At 44.7% G+C, this 18,623-nt stretch overlaps 1 protein-coding gene across 1 annotated transcript in view; it reads right to left on the bottom strand.

The window, feature by feature from the left end:
- Window positions 1-18,623, bottom strand: part of LOC124595532 (protein takeout-like) — an 87,352-nt gene that overhangs the window by 46,293 nt on the left and 22,436 nt on the right. The window contains exon 3 of the mRNA XM_047134299.1: window positions 15,931-16,078. Coding sequence (XP_046990255.1) covers window positions 15,931-16,078 — 148 coding nt within the window. The remainder of the gene's footprint in view (window positions 1-15,930; window positions 16,079-18,623) is intronic.

Genomic DNA, 18,623 nt, shown 5'->3' with positions numbered 1-18,623 from the left:
AGAACACATATTTTTCACTGCGGGCCCCAAAGAATAAAAGGGATCAAAGGGATCAGTTTTTCCGTATGGGGTGATATTGAAATATATTCTAAATGTTGCTTGTTCTACATTAATTTGGATTTTATATGTATTACAGCTATGAAAGATCGTTGACTATTAGAGACTGCCTTTTACTGTCCATGCGATGGCACACGGCTCAAAAATATACGGACACGCTAAGTAACGCAGAACTGATCACTAGATGTCAGGAGAGTTGAGGTCATGGGAAGAATTGTTCTTCCAATACAGAGGCAGTAACAGGAGAATGGATTGGTCAGGACAGCTCAGCGACTTCGAAAGAGGAATAGTCACTGCATGCTACGTGGTAACGAATGTACCAGGGACATTTCAGCCCTTTGATATCTGCCCAAGTCGACTAGTTGGTGATGTGGTTGTGAAGTACAAAAGTAAAAGAACAACTGCAGCTGAACCACGACCAAATGGACGTCGTGCACTGACGGACAGGGACCATCGAGCTTTGCGGAGGATGATTGCAAAAAATTGCATGAAATCTGCAGAAGGAAAAACTCTTGAGTTCCAGAGTACTACCTGCAGTCCAGTCAGCAATGTGATTTGTGTAGGGAGCTGAATGACTGGGTTGCAACGGTCGAACCTCCCCTCATAAGCCAAGCGTGTCTCTAGTGAATGCTAAGTGGCTTTCAAGATGGTACGAAGAGCGACGCTCGTGGACAATGAAAATCTGGAGAGAGTGATTTGGAGTGATGAGTCACTCCGCACCCTGTGGCAATCCGATGGAAGGGTCCGGGTTTGGCGGATGCCTCGATAGCGTTACCTACTATCATGTATAGTGCCGGAGGAGGTGATGGTACGGTATGGGTGCGTTTTGCGTGGCTGGAGGTGGTCCCATTATTGCCCTTAAGAAAGCATTAAATGCGGAACGATGGTGCGCACGTTACAGCATTGTGTACCAGTTACATTACAGGAAGAGCTCGGAGACCATCATTTTATCAGCGTGACAATGCAGTTTCTCTTAAGGCAGCATGTGTGAGACAATGGTTTGTAGACAATAACAGTCCTGCAATGGACTGCCCTGTCGAACCCAATGGTACACCTTTATAATGACTTAGAACGTCCACTTCGCTCGAGCATCCAACATCATTACGTTCTCTGATTTCGGCTCTTGAGGAAGAATGGACTGTCATGCCTCCACGGAGAATTAGACACCTCATCGAAAGTGCCCAGTTCAAGCTTTCATAAGGGCAAAGGATGCACACCCTCCATATTAACGTATACTAATAAGTGTCGGAGGGTGTACTTACTCAGTTTTCGTCCTGGTGATCAGGAATCCTGCTTTCAGTTACCGCTGCTGCATTATGATGTTGACAAAGTAGTATTCTTCGTCGTTTCGAGTATCGCAAACGCTCGCGCAGACACTAAAACGTGAAATGAAATTCTGTAAGTCCTTCGTTTTGAAAACAGATATCAGGTTATTTTGTGTGAATGTTGACTCGTCTGGTATGTAGGTAAAGGTAATGCTCCGCTTTCTGGCCCTAGACGGACCATTCAGGTCCGACCGACCACCATGTCGTCCTCTGCCATCGGTGTCAACGGATGCTGTGCCGAGGGGCATGTGGTCAGCACAACGCTCTTCTGGTCGGAATCGGGTTTTTCGACTTTGGAACCGTTATTAATCGGTCGAGTAGCTCCTTAGTTGGCCTCACCAGGCTGCACTCGATACCTGTTCTCTCATCAAGATAAAATCGCTGACAGTATCGGGAATCGAACCCGGCTCCCCTCGCATAGTAATCAAGCGTGCAAATCACCCAGCAACGTAGGCGGAATCTTCTGGATCGTACTAGTGATGAAAAGCTCTTGGTTGTCTCGCTGGGAGTTGCTGTTGAGATATCGCGACGTTTTGGCGACTGACGGCACTTTTTGGCGAAGTGTCGAGATGCTGCAGATGTCTTTATATATATACACTCCTGGAAATTGAAATAAGAACACCGTGAATTCATTGTCCCAGGAACGGGAAACTTTATTGACACATTCCTGGGGTCAGATACATCACATGATCACACTGACAGAACCACAGGCACATAGACACAGGCAACAGAGCATGCACAATGTCGGCACTAGTACAGTGTATATCCACCTTTCGCACCAATGCAGGCTGCTATTCTCCCATGGAGACGATCGTAGAGATGCTGGATGTAGTCCTGTGGAACGGCTTGCCATGCCATTTCCACCTGGTGCCTCAGTTGGACCAGCGTTCGTGCTGGACGTGCAGACCGCGTGAGACGACGCTTCATCCAGTCCCAAACATGCTCAATGGGGGACAGATCCGGAGATCTTGCTGGCCAGGGTAGTTGACTTACACCTTCTAGAGCACGTTGGGTGGCACGGGATACATGCGGACGTGCATTGTCCTGTTGGAACAGCAAGTTCCCTTGCCGGTCTAGGAATGGTAGAACGATGGGTTCGATGACGGTTTGGATGTACTGTGCACTATTCAGTGTCCCCTCGACGATCACCAGTGGTGTACGGCCAGTGTAGGAGATCGCTCCCCACACCATGATGCCGGGTGTTGGCCCTGTGTGCCTCGGTCGTATGCAGTCCTGATTGTGGCGCTCACCTGCACGGCGCCAAACACGCATACGACCATCATTGGCACCAAGGCAGAAGCGACTCTCATCGCTGAAGACGACACGTCTCCATTCGTCCCTCCATTCACGCCTGTCGCGACACCACTGGAGGCGGGCTGCACGATGTTGGGGCGTGAGCGGAAGACGGCCTAACGGTGTGCGGGACCGTAGCCCAGCTTCATGGAGACGGTTGCGAATGGTCCTCACCGATACCCCAGGAGCAACAGTGTCCCTAATTTGCTGGGAAGTGGCGGTGCGGTCCCCTACGGCACTGCGTAGGATCCTACGGTCTTGGCGTGCATCCGTGCGTCGCTGCGGTCCGGTCCCAGGTCGACGGGCACGTGCACCTTCCGCCGACCACTGGCGACAACATCGATGTACTGTGGAGACCTCACGCCCCACGTGTTGAGCAATTCGGCGGTACGTCCACCCGGCCTCCCGCATGCCCACTATACGCCCTTGCTCAAAGTCCGTCAACTGCACATACGGTTCACGTCCACGCTGTCGCGGCATGCTACCAGTGTTAAAGACTGCGATGGAGCTCCGTATGCCACGGCAAACTGGCTGACACTGACGGCGGCGGTGCACAAATGCTGCGCAGCTAGCGCCATTCGACGGCCAACACCGCGGTTCCTGGTGTGTCCGCTGTGCCGTGCGTGTGATCATTGCTTGTACAGCCCTCTCGCAGTGTCCGGAGCAAGTATGGTGGGTCTGACACACCGGTGTCAATGTGTTCTTTTTTCCTTTTCCAGGAGTGTATGTAAGGGAGGAGGCTACCTCGTCTGCGGACGCCAGCATGCAGGGCGAAACAATGGTGTGGGGTTGGGCCGGAGGCTGCACTCAAATCTTTTCACATACACTCCTGGTCCATCTCGTTCGCTGGCCGATGCTGGGCAGTAACACGGGATTCCAATCCGAGTTTACTTCATAACTTTCGTCCCTATTGAGATGATTCACATTTATGCAGATTGCTTTCTTATGCTTTTCCAATGGCCGTTGGTTCTTCACAGCAATTTCGTATTCTCAAATTTGAACGTATGTTCTGTGATTTACCAATGCGGATTTCTGTTGCCCTCGGATGTACATACATAATGTGTTACTTTATTTTTTAATTTACACGTCAAGTTCCCTAGGACCAAATTAAGGAGCAAATTTCCTAGGTCTTGGAACATGTCAGTACATGTAATTACAGCTTAAAAGTAATAACAGATAAAAATAAAGGTTTGTGAACCCGAAAAAAGTCAGTCTATTAGTTTAAGCAAACACAGTCAACAATACAATAAGAATCAGCGTAATTTTTCAAGGAACTCCTCGACAGAATAGAAGGAGTGACCCATGAGGAAATTCTTCACTTTCGACTTGAAAGCACTTGGATTACTGCTAAGATTTTTGAATTCGAGTGGTAGCTTATTGGAAATGGATGCAGCAGCATACTGCACACATTTCTGCACACTAATTAAGAAAGTCCGATCCAAATGTAGGTTTGATTTCTGCCGAGTATTAACCGAATGAAAGCTGCATATTCTTGGGAATAATCTAATATCGTTAACAAGAAATGACAGGAAGGGATATATATATCGAAAGGCCAATGTCAAAATACCCAGACTCGTGAACAGAGATCGACAAGGGGTTCGTGAACTTACACCACTTATTGCCCGAACCGCCAGTTTCTGAGCCAAAAATATCCTTCTAGAATGGGAAGAGTTACCCAAAATATAATACCATACGACATAAGCGAATGAAAATAAGCAAAGTTGACTAATTTTCGTGTCGAACGATCACTCACTTCAGTTATTGTTCGAATAGTAAAAATGGGAGTATTAAGTCTTTGAACAAGATCCTGAACGTGGGCTTTCCACGACAGCTTACTATCTACCTGAACACCTAGAAATTTGAACTGTTCAGTTTCACTAATCACATGCCCGTTCTGTGAAATTAAAACGACAGGTTTGGTTGTATCGTGTGTTAGAAACTGTAAAAACTGTCTTACTGTGATTTAACGTTAGTTTATTTTCTACAAGCCATGAACTTAGGTCATGTGCTGCACTATTTGAAACCGAGCAAGTGTTGCACACAACATCATTTACTACCAAGCTAGTGTCATCAGCAGACAGAAATATTTTAGAGTTACCTGTAATACTAGAGGGCTTATCATTTATATAAATAAGGAACAGGTGTGGCCCCAACACTGATCCCTGAGGCACCCCCCACTTGACAGTACCCCACTCAGACCTCTCATCACAGCCTTTATGAACATTGCGAATAATGACCTTGTGCTGTCTGTTGCTAAAGTAAGAGGTGAACCAATAGTGAGCTACTCCCCTTATTCCGTAATGGTCCTACGTCTGGAGCAATATTTTGTGATCAACACAATCAAATGCCATAGTTGAACCAAAAAATATGCCAAGCGTTCGAAACCTTTTGTTTTACCCATCCAGTACCTCACAGAGAAAAGAGAATAGAGCATTTTCAGTTGTTTAACGACTTTTAAAGCCGAACTGTACATTTGATAGCAAATCGTGTGATATAAAATGATCAATTATCCTTACATACTCAGCCTTTTCAATAGCTTTTGCAAACACTGATGGCATAGAAATAGGTCTAAAATTATCTTAATTATCCCTTTCTCCCTTTTTATGAAGCGGATTTACTACTGAGTACTTCAATCGCTCAGGAAACTATTCCTAAAGGAAAAATTACAAATATGGCTAAATACAGGGCTAACATGTGCAACACTACTGTAATATTCTAATAGACCCTCCATCATAACCATGAGAGGCCTTAGTCTTCAGTGATTTAATTATTGACTCACTCTCCCTCTTGTCTTTATCACAGAGGAGTATTTCAGACATCAGTCTCTGAAAGGCATTTGCCAAGAAAGTTATATGATTCCCTGTAGAAACTAAATTTTTATTTAATTCACCAGCAATGCTCAGAAAATGACTGTTAAATACTGTACATATCTCTGATTTATCAGTAACAGAAACATTTTTACTGTGAACTGACTTTATATTGTCGACCTTGTGCTGCTGAACAGACACTTCCTTCACAACTGACCATATGGTTTTAATTTTATCTTGTGAATTAGCTATTCTATTTGCATACCACATACTCTTTGCCTTCCTAATAACATTTTTGAGCACCTTACAATACTGTTTGTAATGGTCTATTGTAGCTAGATTTTGACTACTTCTAACAATTTGATATAATTCCCACTTTATTCTACAAGATATCCTTATCCCACTAGTCAGCCACCCGGGCTGCCTATTACTGCTAGTACCTCGTATAGAACTTTCTAATGGAAAGCAACTCTCAAAGAGCATGAGAAATGTGTAAAGGAAAGCATTGTATTTATCATCTATGTTATCAGCACTATAAACATCCTGCCACTCTTGTTCCTTGACAAGTTTTATAAAACTGTCTATTGCTGTTGGATTAATTTTTCTACATAGTTTGTAATTAAATATGACATTTGTTTTAGTACAAAAACCTTTTAGTGTTAAAATTTGTGCATCATGGCCTGAAAGGCCATTCACGCTTTTACTGACAGAATGCCCATCTAGTAATGAAGAATGAATAAAAATATTGTCTACAGCTGTAGACCTGCACCTTAGTTGGAAAAAACACAGTCTGCATTAGATCATATGAATTTAGGAGATCTACCAACATCATTTTCCTTGCACCATCATATACAATATTTATATTGTAGTCACCACATATAACTAATTTCTGGTACTTCCTATAAAGTGAATCAAGAACCGTCTCCAGCTTAAGCAGAAATGCTCTGAAGTCGGAGTAAGGGGACCTATAAACAACAACAATTAGAAGTTTAGTTTCACTAAATTCAACTGCCCCTGCACAACATTCAAATATCTGTTCAGTGCAGTGTCGTGATTCGTCTATGGACTCAAATGGAATACTGTTTTTTACGTACATAGCCACTCCTCCAGCCCGCAAGGAACTCTTTGAAAAACAGCCAGCTAATGTGTAGCCTGGTAAAGAAAGCCTCTGAATTGTCAAATTATTTAAATGGTGCTCTGATATACCAGTAATTTCAGAGTCAACATCTATAAGCAGTTCACTAACTTTACCTCTAATACCTCTTATATTTTGATGAAATATGCTAAGTCCTTCTCTACTTGAAAACATTACAAAGTCGGAAGGTAAGTCCTTAGTTAGAGGGACTTGCTTAATGCAGGTATACCTATCAGCTGACTTCAGTCTAAAAAAGCTACAGCTGTAACACCAGCTACTACAGGAATTTTTCCATGAGGGACCCCACCACCACCACCACCACCACCCACTACACTGTCACCTATAAGCTTAACCAGCCTCCCCTTCCCTGAAGCCCGAACTGCTGAGAGACCCAACTGGCACTACCGAGATGTGACTCATGCCCTCTGCCATCAGCGCCCTCCTCAGCCCCATGTTAACGTGCCTAACAGCCGCATTGAGGTGAGGACGATCATGACGCTGTAACAGTTGCACGAAAAGCACATTAGTGCCACCAGTTTGAATAGCTATCTAGCGTTGCGTTTGTCCACATTCACGTAGCTTACTTTATACGTACATAATCGTTGATGTATGAAGTACAAGTGGTTTTTTCACAGATCCAAGACTGTCTTGCATTCAGTGGCGGTCGGAAGACGATTTTGATGTCCTATTTGCTAATCTGTAAGTGGCTGCACGTAGGGGAGAAAAGCGGGTCTCTTGCAGAAGGCCGGCCGCTGATGCCGAGCGGTTCTAGGCGCTTCAGTCTGGAACCGCGCTGCTGCTACGGTCGCAGGTTCGAATCCTGACTCGGGCATGGATGTGTGTGATGTCCTTAGGTTAGTTAGGTTTAAGTAGTTCAAGTCTAGGGGACTGATGACCTCAGATGTTAAGTCCCATAGTGCTTAGAGCCATTTGAACCATCTTGCAGAAGAAGAACACATTCGAATAATTACGGTGTGAAAGAACTTCGTCCCAGCTAGGAAGTCGAGGGCATTGTGGCCTCCAGTTGCGTAGAAATAGCACGCTGAGTCAGATATGGCGCTCCTTTCACTTTGTCACAGTGAGTGAGCGGCATCTCAAATTACAGGCATCATTTGTAAAATTACAGTGCATCTCCCGTATTGGCGCCTTACCTCCGTAGAAAAAAACACGGAAGAGTACCACTTCGCTCCCCTATTACACTTGGTCCTTTACTTCTTTCCAGGAGATTCTGTCATACTTCTGGCGTTATGCTGCTGAGATAGTACTGGCAGACTTCAAAAAGTAAGATTTTTTAAACAAGGCTGCGCTTTTGCAACTGGGCATGAAGAAACTTGATAGGATTGGAAATAACAGCCAACCAATTGCAAAATTAAAGTTTTATTAACCCTTTGCCCTGGTTTCGACAAATATAAAATTGTCTTCTTCAGAAGGTAAATGGATCTACTGAACAAAATACTACTACATAGTTACAAATGTCAACCAGAAAAGGAACCAAAATTGATAAACAATATATTAGAAATTGCTTAGAGGAGCATTCTCACTCGTAAAATCACATGTCGAAAAAACATATATTGAACCCAAAAGGCTCTTATCTAGAACAATGTGCATACCAACCATAAATATCGACGTTTAAAATGCATAAATGAAGGTAGTAGCCCGATACTGTAAGGCTTTGTCGTAAAGCTTTTAAAGTAAAACACAAGCGCAATTGAGTCCAGCTGACTTTTAGTACGCCTTCGTCGTAACACTTTTAAAATAAAACACACGTGACAATCTATATGGTTCACATTTACTCTGGCACATACATTGCTAGCGACACGAGCGAACTGATTAAGATGTGCAGACACTGGCAGTATGTGAAGTATGGTAGGTGATGCTTACTGCTCGAGTGAATCTGCGCACATAGTCGCACTGAGCAGCCAGTGTCTGAATCAGCAAATCTAATAGTTAATAGCTAATATTAAAACAGAATAAAACAATTTAAAATAGGAAAAAAGGGGGGAGAGAGGGTGAGTGAGGAGTTGAAGTCATGTGGCTTCCAAAGGGCAAGCAAGCTTACTTAAACAGTGCTAATTATAGGCAAATGCGTGCATAAAGCAGCACGGGCAGAACTTGTAAATAAATAAATGTCAGCAGGATCCAGTGTTTTATTTTTAAGGGTTTTACGACAAAGCCACAGTAAATGTCAGCTGGATGCAAGGGCACTTGCACTCGTGAGCATTGGGCTACTACCTTCAGTTATTTATTTTAAAAGTCGATGTTTGTGATTGACGGTGAATTGCACATTGTACTACACAAGAGCCTTTTGGCATCAATATCCGTTTATGTGGTTCTACGAATGAGGTATGCCCTTATAAATGAACGAAAAAATAAACAAAGTTATTATTCATCGAATTTGTTTCCTTTCTTGGTTGACATTTCTGTTCTAAAGAAGACACATTTATATTTGTCGAAGGTTTGATAAATCTTTAACTCAGAAACTATTGGCTGTTGTTTTCAATCCTGTCAAAAGGTAAGTTACGCTACTGACCATTAAAATTGCTACACCACGAAGATGACGTGCTACAGACGCAAAATATAACCGACAGGAAGAAGATGCTGTGATATGCAAATGATTAGCTTTTCAGAGCATTCACACAAGGTTGCCGCCTGTGGCGACACCTACAAAGTGCCGACAAGAGGAAAGTTTCCAACCGATTTCTCATACACAAACAGCAGTTGACCGGCATTGCCTGGTGAAACGTTGTTGTGATGCCTCGTGTAAGGAGGAGAAACGAGTACCATCACGTTTCCGACTTTGATAAAGGTCGGATTGTAGCCTATCGCGATTGCGGCTTATCGTATTGTGAAATTGCTCCTCGCGTTGGTCGAGATCCAATGACTGTTAGCAGAATATGGAATCGGTGGGTTCAGGAGGGTAATACGGAACGCCGTGCTGGATCCCAATGGCCTCGTATCACTAGCAGTCGAGATGACAGGCGCCTTATTCGCGTGCTGTAACCGATCGTGCAGCCACGTCTCGATCCCTGAGTCAACAGATGGGGACGTTTGCAAGACAACAACCATCTGCACGAACAATTCGACTACGTTTGCAGCAACATGGACTATCAACTCGGAGACTATGGCAGCGGTTACTCTTGATGCTGCATAACAGACAGGAGCGCCTGCTGTGGTGTACTCAACGACGAACCTGGGTGCACGAATGGCAAAACGTTATTTTTTCGGATGAATACAGGTTCTGTTTACAGCACCATGATGGTCGCATCCGTGTTTGGCGACATCGCGGCGAACGCACATTGGGAGCGTGTATTCGTCATCACCATACCGGCGTATCACCCGGAGTGATGGTATGGGGTACCATTCATTACACGTCTCGGTCACCTCATGTTCGCGTTGACGGCACTTTGAACAGTGGACGTTACATTTCAGATGTGTTACGACCCGTGGCTCTACCCTTCATTCGATCCCTGCGAAACCCTACATTTCAACAGGATAATGCACAACCGCATGTTGCAGGTCCTGTACGGGCCTTTCTGGATACAGAAAATGTTCGACTGCTGCCCTGGCCAGCACATTCTCCAGATCTCTCATCATTTGAAAACGTCTGGTCAATGGTGGCCGAGCAACTGGCTCGTCACAATACGCCAGTCACTACTCTTGATGAGCTGTGGTATAGTGTTGAAGCTGCATGGGCTGCTGTACCTGTACGCGGTATCCAAGCTCTGACTCAATGCCCAGGCGTAGCAAGGCCGTTATTACAGCCAGAGGTGGTTGTTCAGTGTACTGATTTCTCAGGATCTATGCACCCAAATTGCGTGAAAATGTAATCACATGTCAGTTCTAGTATATTTGCCAAATCAATACCTCTTTATCATCTGCATTTCTTCTTGGTCTAGCAATTGTAATGGCCAGTAATGTATGTTACCAGAACGTACACAACATTTCGAGAATTACACTTTGATACTGGTGAAGCGGTGCAAGCAGAGGTGAAATTGTGGCTCCGTCAGCAGAATCAAATATTCTACACTGAAGGTATCAACGAAATAGCCTCTCGCTGGGAGAAATTTGTTTTTCGCCAGGGTGATTATGTTGAGAAATAAATTTGTAGTCATGATGAATAGAGATGTATAATTTTAATAAAGATGGTTTCATTTTAAAAGTATTAAGAGTTTTCACATAAAAAATAAGGAGACATTACTTTTCAGCACACCCTCGCACATACAGCACTTCACATCTTTTCAAAAGAGTAACCAGTTCACCATCGTAGCAGAGAAAGATGGCTGTTCCCCATTCCTGCATAGTTTGATCAGACGGATGAATAATGGCTCTCTGAGGAAATAGATTCAACGTAAGCCCACCTAGTCTAATATTTTGTTTCAGTCCCTTTTGTTCAGCCAGTTGTTGTAACTATCATTGGGAAATCAAGGCGTGCTCAAAACATAATGCCCAGGATGCATACTGGAATTAAAATTTTCTATGTGTTTCGGAGGGGGGGGGGGGGGGGGGGTGATGCTTATTTTCAGTTTCTTCCTGCGCATTTGCCGTTTCACCCCCTCTGCTGGGATCTTCTGATGTCCCAGTTAGTTGAGTACTCAGGTAACCATACACATGAGAAGAGCCTGAAGAAGATCTCAGCAGAGGGGTGGAAACGTCAGCTGTAAAACAAGAAACTGCAACAGACCTTGATGCGGCCGAACAACCTAGAAAATGTTACCTTCAGCGACAACGGCCACGAAATATTGCAGACTTACGTAGAACGCATACTGTTTTCGATGCGATTTCTTTGATTCAGGTGGACTCCTAGGAGAAACTAAGTACAAGAAAAATAGATTTTCAGTCCGTCAGAATAACAGTGCTCTATCTGTTAAATCCATACGCCAGTCAATGAAGAAGGAGGATAGAAAGCTCGCAAAATACCTAACTTTGGTTTCGTATGTGAGTGACTCATCTAAGATAGTCAAACTCCTCCGTAAATTTTAAGTTAGCGACTTTCCAGTCGCTATCTAGTATTACAGACATTTTAGAATCGGTAATGAAAGGTTCGCTGCTGCAATAAATTGAAATAGGCAGCGTAACATGGCATATGTAGGTCGAACCACACGCACTGTGGAATAGTTTTGCAATAAACACCAATATTAAAATCTCATTTTTTTAACGGATCAAGTCTGCTTTAGACAACCACCAGATCTCCAACAGACACGCAATGGAACAAGAGAACAACATATTTCCGGCTGCAGAGGCGTCATTGTGGGACTGGATTATAGATTTAGTGGATAAAAAACATAGAAAATCTAATTAACCAGTTTAGCGGCTATCAATTAGATACATTGTGTGATCAAAAGTATATGGACACCTGGCTGAAAATGACTTACAAGTTCGTGGCGCCCTTCATCGGTAATACGGGAATTTAATACGGTGTTGGCCCACCCTTAGCCTTGACGACAGTTTCCACTTTCGCTGGTGTACGTTAAATAAGGTGCTGGAAGTTTTCTTAAGGAATGGCAGCTCATTCTTCACGGAGTGCTGCACTGAGGAGAGGTATCGATGTCGGTAGGTGAGGCCTGGCAAGAAGTCGGCGTTCCAAAACATCCCAAAGGCATTCTATAGGATTCAGATCAGGACTCTGTGCAGGCCAGTCCATTACAGGGATGCTACTGTCGTGTAACCACTCCGCAATAGACCGTGCATTATGAACAGATGCCCGATCGTGTTGAAAGATGCAATCGCCATCCCCGAATTGCTCTTCAACAGTGGGAAGCAAGAAGATGCTCAACACATCATTGTAGACCTGCGCTGTGATAGCGCCACGCAAAACAACACGGGGTGCAAGCCCCCTCCATGAAAAACACCACCGCCTCCTAATTATACTATTGGCACTATATACGCTGACATGACGCTCAGCCGGCCGCGCTACAGTCTGGAACCGCGAGACCGCTACGGTCGCAGGTTCGAATCCTGCCTCGAGCATGGATGTGTGTGATGTCCTTAGTTTGGTTAGGTTTAAGTAGTTCTAATTTCTAGGGGTCTGATCTTAGAAGTTAAGTCCCATAGTGCTCAGAGCCATTTGAACCATGACGTTCACCGGGCATTCGTCATACCCACACCCTACTGACAGATGCCACATCGTGTACTGTGATCCGTCATTCCACGTAACGTTTTTCCACTGTTCAGTCGTCCAGTGTTTACGCTCCTTACACCAAGCGAGGCGTCGTTTGGCATTTACCGACGTGATGTGTGGCTTATAAGCAGCTGCTTGACCATGAAATCCAAGTTTTCTCACCTCCTTCCTGTCATGGTACTTGCAGTGGATTATGATGCAGTTTGGAATTTCTGTGTGATGGTCTGGATAGAGGTCTGCCTATTACACATTACGATCGTCTTCAGCAGTCGGCGGTCTCTGTCACTCAACATACGAGGTCGGCCTGTACGCTTTTGTGCTGTACGTGTCTCTTCGCGTTTCCACTTCACTAACACATCGAAAATAATGATCCTAGGGATGTTTAGGAGTGTGGTAATCTCGCTTACTGACGTATGACAAAAGTCACACCCAATCACCTGGCCACGTTCGAAATCCGTGAGTTCCGTCAAGCGCCCCCTCTGCTCTCTCGCGACGTCTAATGACTATTGAGGTTGCTAATACGGAGTACCTGGAAGTAGGTGCAGCACAATGCACCTAATACGAAAAACGTAAATTTTTGGGGGTGTCCGGATACTTTTGAGCACATAGTGTACTGCGTGGGATCCCGTCATTCCCATAGTCTGCTCTCAGTGTAGACGACGCAACATGCCGAAACCCCTGACGAGCGGCAACCCATCGGACAGCTGAGTTTGGCACGTACACTGCCGTTGGCGCTGCCCGCGGCACCACATTCTGTGATTAGCATTGTTATCACGCTTCTTAACACTTTGTGAACTCCATCCACGGTGCTAATAAATAGTGTGACATGAGTAGCCCATGTAAATTGTCGTTCCTTCTGTTGAAAATGACTCGTAGGTGCCTAGTTAAAATATCGTGCTGGGAAGTAAAACAACAGCTAGACGTAAATGTGAAAATTCAGTTAGTATTCAGTACGTCGTAAAAATCTCGAGACTCACGTTATCGTGGAGTTCACCGGTAGATGGTATTTATCGAACAAATGAATGGAAGTCGTGGTAAGGCCCCATGTTTGTTAAAGTAAATACTTCGTCTGAATCCAATTGGAACTGAAAAACCTGTACCTGCCACATGAGTGAATCACTAACAACTTGTATGAAGGCAGACTATAAAAATGATCACAGTAAGAAGTAAATTGTAATGTCACTCAACAGTGGACTAAAACTGATAGCCAGCATTTGTATTTGCTAATACTAATTACGGGCCGAATGTAAACCTGTGACGCACTGCTTCTGGTCTACTCCACGATTCAAGGCTATATACCGATTTGGATGTGCCGCTATCACACGTTTTATGTGGACTTTCACTTAAATGAATTACTTTGTCAAGAAACGAACAGAACACGACTGATCATCCAAGTAGCATTCATCTTGTAATACCTGCGAATGGTTATACCATGTATCTGGCAAGTTACTTCATAGGGATTGGAGACTGTATCTCAGAAAGAGTCATTCGAATTGACAAGTCTGTATCCTCAGCACGCCGAAGATAGAAGCTTCAGAAAAATCTTAATTTACTCATAGGACTAGAGATTTTTTATTTTCAAAAAAGCAGTGTTTTTCCAATCCTATATCTTTTACATGCATGTTCATAGAATCTCGGAGTACTTGCCACAAGTGGATAATGATTAAGGCTTTCATCTACAGCCGACCGAGGTGGCCGAGCAGTTCTAGGCACTACAGTCTGGAACCGTGCGACCGCTACGGTCGGAGGTTCGAATCCTGCCTCGGTCATGGATATGTGTGTGATGTCTTTAGGTTAGTTAGGTTTAAGTTGTTCTAAGTTGTAGGGGACTGATGACCTCAGAAGTTAAGTCCCATAGTGCTCAGAGCCGTTTGAACCATTTTTTTTTTTCATTTACAACAAATGTTCAATGCGGCCTCCACCAGGTCCACGACAGACAATCGGACGGTAGTCAAACAAGTCTCATACTTTTGCGATCATGTCTGCTATTAGTGCACTCTGCTGCTGCTGCTTTTCGACGTCGCGGTTTACCGAAAGTTCATGAAAGGGTGAGGACACCGACGGAGGCTGCCACAACCGCTCACAAAAGAAACCTCGTATCGCGAGGTCAGATGACTTGAGGGATAATGGTGTAATATGATATCCTTTTATCGTTTACGGTCGATCCATCGCTGAGGTGGTGCGCTGTTAAGAAATATTCTCACACACAGGTGTCAGTACAGTGGTGCTCCACCTTGTTGGAAACCGAATTTTCAACATGTTCTCGCAACTGTGGGAGAGAAAGATTTCCAACAGACGTACGTTCGTAATTCCTGTACCATCTTTTCTGCAAAAAAGAATCGGCTTAAAATTTTTCTTTTTATGGAAACTGCACAGAAACAAGAAGTATTATAGAGTTTCTCTAGCGCTCGACTATCGTATGTGGTTGCTGGATTCTCCATATTCTTACGTTTCCACGATGTACTTCTCTACTTAAATGGAATATAGTTTCGTCACTGATGACTAAAAGTGAAAGGAAATTGTAATTTTCCATCTCTGCGCCAACTCTGAATTCATCGAACTCCGTGCGTTTTTGTTTATCACCAGCGTGAAGGTTTGTAGCAACTGAGAATATTGTATGGTTTGAAACACAAACGTCGCCACAAAATACGCCCGATAGACGACTCTGGTTGGCACGAGTAGAGTTCTGTGGACTACGTACAGAGCTCTGTTGAAAGACGTAGAGCCTATGGCGTTGACGAGCACACTAAGGCAAACTGTGGATGTCCCGCTACGTAAACGACAAGTGTCTCGAAATTTATGCTGCCACCGCCGAATGCTTTGAGCTGTAGGAGCTGCAGTGCCGTACTCTACGCGAAAATCACGTCACACAGTTGTAAATGTATTGTATTTGCTGAACCGGAGAACTCATAACGCCTTCGGCTGCTGTCTTAACGTCGTCACGAGTAGCCCTACATTGTTTTCGTTAACTAGATAACAATATCATGGAGCAACCACCTGACTCAGAAAGTCACAACTGGCGTCAAAGTAAACTTTTAATTTTGATATGTAAGCCTAAATCTAACACAAGTTTCCATCTTCGTTCATGTAGAAGACATAGTTTTGTGGAACCAGATGAATCTTTCTGAAAAAAAACACGTATTGTTTAGTGTAGGGGTGGGGTGTATTACCACCAGGCCGGTCGGAGTACAGTACCTGACATCACCGACGATGACGTCGGTGAGGCCGTGGGTGCGCGAGTTCTTGATGAGCATCTTGCCGGCCACGTCTCCCTGCCGGTACTCCACCAGCATCTCCCGCACCACGAACGGCTCCAGGGGCGGCACGCCCAGCTCCGAGATGCCTGCCGAACAAAATCACTCCCTATAATCTAGAATTTGGTTAGCAATATCAACTGAAACAGTTTATCAGACGCCGGCCGCGGTGGTCTCGCGGTTCTGGGCGCGCAGTCCGGAGCCGCGCGACTGCTACGGTCGCAGGTTCGAATCCTGCCTCGGGCATGGATGTGTGTGATGTCCTTAGGTTAGTTAGGTTTAAGTAGTTCTAAGTTCTAGGGGACTGATGACCTCAGTAGTTAAGTCCCATAGTGCTCAGAGCCATTTGAACCATTTGAGTTTATCAGACGAAGGCTGACCTGTGGGTCAAGAAATGAGGTTTGTTGGAATCAATGGTTTCAAAGAAACTGGAATTTTTGTAGTAATGGAAGTATGGCAGAGGGAAGGAATTAGGTCAAGTGTTGGAAGGGCTTCATGTCATTCTTTTTAGACCTCATCGTACAATAATCGCGCCGCCAAGAGATAGGCATAATTTCTCGTAACTGCCATACACGTACGTGTTAAGTTAGCCAGTCAATGAGTAGTAACTAGCAGAATATGGAGTGTGGGTGGGGGACAGTTTTAATAGGAATGTCAGTCGATAGTGATCGGTTAAGACTGAATTTTTGATCAGTTTTCGGTAGATATTCTGGAATTGATAAGTATCCGGATGTTTTTGATCGGATAAAGTATAACATCGTGTTAATTTTTTGATATATTTTCGTCATTGCCACATTTGTACCATGGTGCGTTAATTCGAGCAGCAAGGTGAGAAGAGGTAGAGACGTACAGTCCTTGATCGCTACCCTGTACACCAGCGTTCTAATTTAAATGCAAAACTTCGCTGCTGTTTCTCACTGCATGACGCGTGATATATTGTTGATCATAACCTGTTCGTCGGTATGGGCTTCAAGGTCAGTGATTTCGGTGTAATATTCGTCAGAAACAGACAATGTACCTGCAGTGGATTTCGTCCTCTTCGTTCCTCCCGTTTTCGTTAGCATCTGTTACAACTGCAATACATTCAAAATAAATAAATAAATCTATATGCAGATAAATAAATAAACGACGCATCACGAAGGAATCATCCGAATGAGACGGGAATCGGTAGATGTGATGTACATGTACAGACAAACAAACGATTACAATTTCAGAAAAATTGAACAATTGAAGGGTTTATTTCAATAGTGGTACAAGTCCATTACCTCCACTTTTCTGATTACAGTGCTTCTGACATTAATGATCCAAACAAACAGAAAGAAAGGTTCATCTCTAGCAAGAAGCCATATGCTTGAATATTTCTGGTATCTCAACTGCAGATTTTTCAGCGCTGATTTAACTTTAGGACTCTGTATCTTAAAATGAACAAAAATGAACTTATACCACTATTGAAATAAGCCCTTCAATTCATCCAAAAGATAGAGTTTCACAAACTGAGCAAGTCAATAACGTGATGGTGTACCTCTGGCCCTTATGCAAACAGTTATTCAGTTTGGCATTGATAGCTGGAGTTGTTGCATGTCCTCTTGAGCGAAATTGTGCAAAATTCTTCCTAACTGACGCTACATATCGTCAAAATCCCGAGCTGGTTGGAGGGCCCTGTCTATAATGCTCCAAACTTTCTCAGTTGGGGAGAGACCCGGCGACCTCGTTGGCCAAGGCAGGGTTTGGTAAGTACGAAGACAAGCAGTAGAAACTCTCTCCGCGTGCGCAAGGGGAACTATTTTGCAAAATTTAAGTCCAGGATGGCTTGTCATGAAGGGCAACATAACGGGGTGTAGAACATCGTCGACGAAGCCCTGTGCTGTGAGGGGGTCGTGGATGACAGGCAAAGGGATCCTACTATGAGCTGAAATGGCACCCGGGACCAACGGTCCTGGTTGTCAGGCTGTATGGTGCGCGATACCACCCCTCCTTGACTACGGCCTCACCATGAGAACGCAGTGTGATGACACAGAGTGTTAGCACTGTCTGCAGTGATGGAGAGCCTTCAGTCAGCCGCTAGAGAAAGTACTTCCTCACGTACAGTAAACTTCCTTTGATGAGAATATTTCTTCGGAGACGACGCTGCAGAGGCGTCGCTGAGTTGGCGCGCCCACGTTTTCTCCTGTCGGTCGCGCCATCAGATGTGATTGTCAGCAGAGCCAGCTGCTCGGCTGCTTCCCGCCGCCTGCCGTAAGCGGGCCGCGCGTTGCGACGCGGCGTGTTGACGGAAGCCCGCGGGCTGAGGCCGGCCGGCCTCCCACGCTTTCACTCTCCGACTGACAGCCGCGCCGCTGTCTGAGTTAATGCGCTCTCGCTCTTCTCTGTCCCCGCACTCTCCAAGGTCAAACGCTGCACGGCGTCCTGAGGCACGCGTTTCCACGAAGTGTATTACGAGTGCATCAATAGCTTTCCTTCTATAACGGGTCGCGGTCACCTTAACTACCGGTACAATGTCTGTTGTCTGCTCTCTGAGGTGCAGTAGGCGTTCAGCAAGCGAGGGTGTTTGTGCGAAATACATTCACTAGACTGAAGCAGAACGTAGCCGTATCAAAATACAGGTTACCAAAATTGTTGGAAGAACTTAAGCTT

The sequence above is a fragment of the Schistocerca americana genome, chromosome 2 (assembly GCF_021461395.2).
Source record: "Schistocerca americana isolate TAMUIC-IGC-003095 chromosome 2, iqSchAmer2.1, whole genome shotgun sequence".
In the NCBI taxonomy this organism is placed as follows: Eukaryota; Metazoa; Arthropoda; class Insecta; order Orthoptera; family Acrididae; genus Schistocerca; species Schistocerca americana.
This window is presented reverse-complemented; position numbering and strand designations above follow the sequence as displayed.